Genomic DNA, 7,627 nt, shown 5'->3' with positions numbered 1-7,627 from the left:
GGACATCTATCTTTAAAGAAATGTTCCTATCCACATCAGAGACACTTCTTCTTTTTTGCCTTTAATGCGCAAGGTATAACTGCCTGTGACTTCTTCTTCACCCTCCTGATGAATTCATAGATTTCAGTTGCCCCTGTGACAGCTGTTCTTACAACGTCTGTACATTTATGTAGGATAAGCTCCCATCCGTCCATCAAACTGTCTTTGATTTCACACCAAACACAATGTGATCTCTCAATATCTCATCTCAATATCATGATTATATCCACATCGTCAATATTTAGATACATCCACAGTCATTTAAAAACACTTTCAAATCAGTATAAAACTATTCAAAAGTTTCTTCATCATCTTGAGTGCGACACTTGAGCTTGTAACGTGCATATATCACATTAGATTAGGGGTTGTAATTTTGTTCAAACGGTCAAAATTTTAAAAGTTTTCTTATCATCACCTTTTAGATTCCAAGTCGAATAAATGTTCCTGCCCTTTTCTCCTACCCTTAACATAAGGTAATTGCACTGTTGTTCCTCCGATCTCCTTTTGAGAGGTCCAACAAACATAAATTCACAGTGAGCTTGAAATGACTTGATTGTACTTGGGATGTCCTGGGATTCCCATGATGTTCACTGAAATGCCTATGTTACCGAGCAGTCAAGGAAAAATAAAGATGGAGTACTTGGCATCTGATGACTTTATTTGTATGATAAATATAGAGACATTGACCAACAAAATAATACAGAAAACTGACAAAATGAATGAAAATACATTAGCTATATGTTAACACAAATACACCATACGGTTCATAAAAAAACAATTACAGTGCGTTCTGTAAAGAAAGCTAAACTTTGAACTTTGCAGACACATTCCAAGTATTGTATACGTAACTTTAATTTCAAAAATATACTTCTGTATTGATAATGCAACTAAAATAAAACCAGAGACAAAACATTTACACTGATAAGTAAAACATAAGTTAATATGAAATTACATACCATAAGATGCTACGTAGATCGAATGAATAGTATATTCTGGAAACGGTCTACTGCTCTAACTTAATTATTATTATAGGCAACTTAAATATACATATAGCTTTAATTTATTTGGTTAATATTATGAACCAATGAAATTACAAATAGGAAGAACTCATTTGCACAGTGAACCTTTGACTTATATAAATTCCTGGCTCTATTGTACAAAACGAAAAATCATAAAATACAAAACGAATAAATACAGAGACATAATACAATTACTATCACATCTAACACTTAATTTCCATTAAGGATGTTTCAGTTTGGTCTGGGAATCTGACCGCTTTTTTCAGCTACTTCTGACATCGTGTTATGTATACAACTGTACAACGCACGTGTGTAGACTGTTTAATATTCAGCTTCAATTACATGTTTTACGTAATAGTACATGTGATAGCTAAATAAAAAATTTGGTGGACAACGATTACATAATGATTAAATAAATCTTACTTTCATGATTTATAATTAACTTGGACTTTATATATATCACACCGTGGATGGTAAAGCATTGAATTTAACAATAACAAGGTAACAAGGTATCGATTTGTGATGTATATCGGGATATGAATATGGGTTGGTCACGTGATCACGTACCAACCCGTATTTATATCCTGAAATACATCCAATAATGATACTTTATTTCTAATATTTACATTTCTTGCAAATTATGACGGTAACATTGTTCAATACTTTTTTGTGATGGCTTAGAAACCCGCTTGGATTTACGTGACGTAACAAAAAATAGTTCAACAATGTTACAGGTATTTGATTATCATGATAAATAAGTATGACACAGACTACTTTTGACAAGACAACACTTTCTTACCGTATTGTAGTAAAGTGAAAAAGTAAAGAAAATTCACTTGTACAATTGAAAAAAAAAAGATTGAAGCTTGGCGGAATAGCACCGCTTATGTTATAGTCGCAGAGCGGTTGGAAATTTGAAATCAAGCGATCGAAAGCTGCGTTAGAGTATACTTAGGCATTTTCAGAGGAAATTCTATCGCAGATTTAGATTAAAGAGCGTAATGATTTTCCCCTGACATTGCTGAGGCAAGCTATTCTAACTCTTTTTTACGGAAAAAACGGACAGAAGCAGAAGGAGTTAGGAATTTGACCTTGAATGGGCTAAAAACGAAAAGTTTGTAATTTTGTGATTTTGATCGAGGCTTGTTATAAGAGTCAGAAATAAATTATTACTTAATTTAACTCTTTTGACAAATTGCGATTGTAATTTTCAAGAACGCTTTGTTACGATGTCGATCCATAAAGATTAGACCTATCTTACATAAATCTTAAGCCATCATCATTTATACCCGCAATACCGTATAGCCGGTTTTTTTGGCGGGACACAAATTTGGTGGATTTGGGTCTGCAAGGTATATCATTAATTTTGGCGGATGTAATTTTGGTGGACTGCAATTTTCTTACATTTAATATTTTTTACTGGTATCATTCATTTAAAGTTTTTGTTAGAAAATACACAAGAATGAAATCAAAGCAACAATTCTTTATTCAAATATTTACAAATGTGCCATGAGTACTCAGAGTTACTTAGTACTTAGTTATCTAGAGTTATCTATCTTGTTTAAGCACGCAAATTTAGCGATTTTAATTTTGGTGAATTTAAAAAAATCGCCAAAAATAGGCCAAAATTATATCCCCGCCAAAAAACCCGGCTATACGGTGTATGGTATATATTGTATGAAACTGAATGAATATGAACTCGTAAAACAAAATACAGATAAGTTTTTTTTTTTTATTTATGGCTAAATCATATTTCCATTACAATATGAGGTATGTTTTAGCAAAAGTCGGTTAGTTCGAGTACACAGAAAAAGTAGTGATCAACATTATTCATTCGCTACTTTGACCTCTTTACCCATGCTGATTTTAAGCAGGAATAACAACGGACTGTGAAAGAAGTGTAATAAAAGAGAAAAATTTGCTAGTGTAAATATTCTTTTAAAAATTCTTTTAGATAAAGTAAAATATGAATTCTTGATTAAAGGAGAAAGTGTATGCACATATGTCATAAGGAAAAGATAAGGAGTAAGATTCAAACATCTCAGCAGAGAAAAGGGAATCATCATATACAAGGAGGCTGACCTGTTTAGATAGATAATATTAGATAGATAATAAATTAGGTGAAATTTTCTAGATATCAATAAAATGATAAACATTTATTCAACAAAATACCATTTTCATTACTCTATTTTAATTTGAGATTGAAAACACGTAATTTTAGGAAAAGTGTTTAGTAATTAAACATTAAAAACCATTAGGGTTTATGCATAAAATGCTTTGTTCCTAAATATTAATTTATCAATTTTACAAAATAGAAGGATGTAATTAGCGCTTTCATAATTATATCAATAAAAACCTAAAGCATCCAGAAAAGGGATATTTTTGCCAAATCAAAAACTAAAGATTCTTTTCATTTACAGGATGAACCTCTGCCATTCACTCAACTGAATGTTAACTGAAAGGTCTGGAAAGGTGACTGAATGGCATAGCAATGCCATTTAGTCACCTTTTAGTTACCTTTCAGAACATTTTGAACAATAAACCTTTATGTATGTATTAAGTTTCATTTTCCCACCAACGGTATTGTGATGACATGCTTCATAAATATCTGATAATGACATATGTTTACGTACTACTGTCAACAAATAATAACAAATAATAAGCAGACAAATACATGCAATGAAAATACATATAAGTACCACTGCACTTCAATGAGATTTGTGAAGAAAATCTTCTTTAGGTCCTGGTATTGATCGTTTGGTTGATTAAATCATATATATCTTATTCATAGATATCTCTTGAAGAACCAACAAAGTAGTTTGAATACTGCAATTAAAAAACTGACGTCTTTTTATATATATTTGACAAACATAATTATCGAATGCATATGCATTTTGCAGACACAGATAACACAAGAAGATAATGATAATAACTCTTTACAAATAGTAAAATATAAAAACATATACAATTTTTCAAGTATATACTAATTAAATGACATCTTCCTGAATTTTATACGCAAAGATTTTTGTGCTATGAATGGTTAATTCATAGCACAAAAAGGGACTTGGACACGATTGAGATCAAAAATTTAATTTTTTTTTTTTGTATAAAATGATTTACTGGTGCATTTTAAATGATTGACCAACATATTGAATGTTAAAGCCAAGTTACAAGTAAGTTACAGAAGTAAGAATTGATTGTTATGTAAAACAAAGCTCGACTCTTATAGTTGTTTACAAAAAATATAATGTAGAGAATTACCATTTCTTAGACAAAATCACATGTAAAAAACAATTTCAACTTATTTAATATCTTCATTGATACTATTTTCAACAAAAGAAAGATACATTTGATTGAAACTTACACCAATACAACATATATGTCAAAAATGACAGTATTTGAGCTTTGTTTATAAAACAAAAATTAAGAACTCTGTATCTTGCTTAGAACTTGATATTTGACTTTCAAATTTTGATTTAGCATTATGAACTTCAATATTTATCAGTATGAAAATTAAAAATGGAAAAATAAAATTTGAAAATTTTCAGTAAAATCATGTCCAAGTCCCTTTAATCACGACCATTTTTACAATACGTAAGGTTTCGGAAACCTACTTCAGTAACTGAAGTTTTTCTCTGGTTCATCTATTCAGTACTCTCCTTCTGTGTTTCAAACATATAAGATATAAATAGGTAATACATGATTTTTTTTTACCGCGGCGTAAAAGTAAAACAAAATAAGGTCGTCTCTAGGAAACGGAAGACCTCAATAAAAAAAACTAAATACATGCAAATAAAGACGCAGTTATGTTGGTGGTGTATGTCGATTTAAGATTGGGTGGAAAACATGCCTGAAGGGCAAAAACAAAACATAGTTTAGTTATTAAACATTGGCATAAACATTCGTTCCTGTTCCAGTTAAAAATTCGTAGTCGTCTATTCCATGATGACTACTGAAATCGCTCAAATCGTTTACATGACCGCTAGTAGCTGCTGCACACGCGTGATCGTAGTTGTCATCATCTTTGTTTTTGTCGTTCTCGTTCAAATGGTTGTAAAAGTCATCTGTGACTTTCATTACATTTTGTTTTCTTGCAATGTTGCCGTATTCCGGCAAATCTTCTGATCCAGTGAGAGGATACACATTGACAACTCTTTCCTAAAACGATGTTATTAACTATATATTTTAGATATGTACATTATCTCGGAAGAATAGATAAGGTAAAACTGTTACAAATAATTCATAAATATTGATTTACTCTAGTTACCTGCTCATGCTGATGCACGTGCGATTCCTCAGGAAGAATATCGTCATTTTTTGTTCTACCGTATGTATCATTCATCGAAAACAAAACCAGAGGTTCTTTGCTGATTTAAAACATTTTGATATCTGTTATTAAATCATTCAGCTGATTTACAAGTAATGTTTGCACTATTGAAACTTTTAACAAGAAGGACATATTACCGCTGTTCAACATTAGAACGGAATCTCTTATACGTGACGAATCCAAAGCCAGATGTTATTACTACACCAATAAGCAGTCCACCTAACAATGCTCCCAGTATTGGTCCTATGTTAGTACTTGATGATTTAACTACAATTACAGGGAATACATATATATGCAATTTTATACATGGGTGTTTTATGCCTTTTTCTTAATGTGTATCTATTACTTTTATTACATAATATATACATCTTCTGGTACAAGAATTACCAAAATTATATAATAATTGTATTACATAGTTTTCAGTTTTTCATAGTTGGCAAGTTACGGATTTAAATGAGAACACAAAACATTTAGTCTTACTTTGAAGACATCCTCCATCAATCATAAGGTATCCGGGTTCACAATGACAAATACATAAACCGAACCATTTAAAACAGTCTGCATGACTTTCTGAACAGTTATTTCTCCAAATAATGCCTAACTGCTCTGTAGGAAAATAATGTTCACGTTAATTTTAAACTCAATTCGATTTCATATTTCATGATCGGAAAAAAAGCATTTAAATTTCTATACAAGAAGACTGAAATAGTTCGTGTTTAAATTTAATTCTAGATTCTATTGAAGAAAAACTGGCAGAGAGGTACATCCTAATGGTGTTTTAATAACAACTATTAAATGCAAGCAGACATAATGATACAGAATATATTGTTTTCTCAATCGTTGTATTAATGAAAAGTTTTAAACAGAAAGCCAGCGACACAAAACGAAGTTTTACCCAGTTATTGCGTTTATCGTTAAATAAGTGAAACATTAATTCTTTATTTCATGTACTATTAGAATAAAACTCTCTGAGCTAGCTCATTAGAACCGACTTTTTGTCCGCCATTTTCTTCATTTTAATTAATCATTAAAATTTTTATCTTGAATTACCCCAAAACTCAATCCAGAACTCAATGAATATTTTAAAAAAAAAACACAAAGAGGTAATGATTAACTTTGCAAAATAGTGTTAAAATAATTATTTCAAGGTGATAAAACCTATGTCTTTTTGAAAGACCAAATATGACTTATTCGATGAACTTGTAAATAAGCGCAAACGTCAAACAATTTTCAAATCATAATACGACCATTTTGATATCACATTAGTTCTTAGAATTGTTAAGGGAGGAAACTAGATATCCCGAATTCACTTTTTTGAGCCAGTGTCCTCTGAAAACAAAACGTATCATAACGCCATCATGTACACTGAACCCTTGTATAATGATTTATTATCTTTGGCACAATGAGACGTAGGCAAGCAAAAATAACTGCATATAAGAAATACTGTTCTCTTTGTCAAAAATCTAACAGTACGGTTTCTGTTTAAAAAAAAAAAAATCTGCGCTCGGCTTAATGGTAACACGGGTGTATAAACAAATCTTGGATATATATCATAAAGAATAAAAGGGGAATTCAAGATGCTATGGACTGACCGTCTCCATATTGACGGCCATGGGTAAAACTGTGCAATAAAACAGTAGTTTAGAAAGATTCGGAAAAAATATCGTTCCTTACGTCAAATCATTGCCGTGGCAGTTAAAATGCCTTCTACATGAACAAGGATGCTGAGAGTATAGTATAAGTAATACATTTCCCCTATCGGCACCAAAAATTTAAATCAAGGATATTGTTTTATCTTTTTTTTCATCTTGACTTCAATTGGAGCACTGATTTACCGTAGCACTAACTCGATCGTAAATAAGAAAGACATTTTGGTTTAATAACCTCAGCACCTGTTTATTTAAGGGAATGAATGTAGAACGTTATAATTTATAATGGAAAAGAAGAACTTAAAAAGTAATAATAGATGCGTTTAACGGAATGCTATAGGTGGATCTGTATGATACATCCCGTTTTCTCATTTTTTTCCTCACCCTGGTTTAAGGTTGTATGGGTATATCTCCCTTTTAAGTTAAGAAAGAAGTCAAAAAATAATATATGTTGTAGTGGACATATTAAATTAAATGTGTTAAAATAAATAGATGACAATAATTTTACACCTCAACGTCCTGTTCCCCCTTAATTGGTACAATGATAAGTGTAGCATTAACTCGATCGAAAATACGAGTTACATTTTAAATCC

At 31.0% G+C, this 7,627-nt stretch overlaps 1 protein-coding gene across 1 annotated transcript; it reads right to left on the bottom strand.

Annotated features, from left to right (window-relative positions):
* Positions 1–4,867: 4,867 nt before the first annotated feature.
* Positions 4,868–5,890, bottom strand: LOC128158426 (uncharacterized). Its single transcript, XM_052821244.1, has 4 exons — positions 5,866–5,890; positions 5,523–5,652; positions 5,326–5,425; positions 4,868–5,216 (listed from the first exon to the last, which is right to left on the bottom strand). The coding sequence occupies exons 1-4, from the start codon at positions 5,888–5,890 to the stop codon at positions 4,941–4,943; spliced, it is 531 nt and encodes a 176-aa protein (XP_052677204.1). The 3' UTR covers positions 4,868–4,940.
* Between the last annotated feature and the right edge of the window lie 1,737 nt (positions 5,891–7,627).

This window comes from Crassostrea angulata, chromosome 8 (genome assembly GCF_025612915.1).
Source record: "Crassostrea angulata isolate pt1a10 chromosome 8, ASM2561291v2, whole genome shotgun sequence".
NCBI lineage: Eukaryota > Metazoa > Mollusca > Bivalvia > Ostreida > Ostreidae > Magallana > Magallana angulata.
The sequence above is the reverse complement of the archived record's forward strand: the minus strand, read 5'-3'. Positions and strand labels throughout refer to the sequence as shown.

Excerpts from the sequence above, each read along its gene's own strand:
- LOC128158426 (XM_052821244.1), bottom strand. The coding sequence starts at position 5,890 with ATGATTGATGGAGGATGTCTTCAAA. Across the intron at positions 5,426-5,522 it reads CGTTCTAATGTTGAACAGCG|CAAAGAACCTCTGGTTTTGT; the intron begins GTAATATGTCCT and ends GTTTTAAATCAG. Across the intron at positions 5,217-5,325 it reads ACGTGCATCAGCATGAGCAG|GAAAGAGTTGTCAATGTGTA; the intron begins GTAACTAGAGTA and ends ACATCGTTTTAG.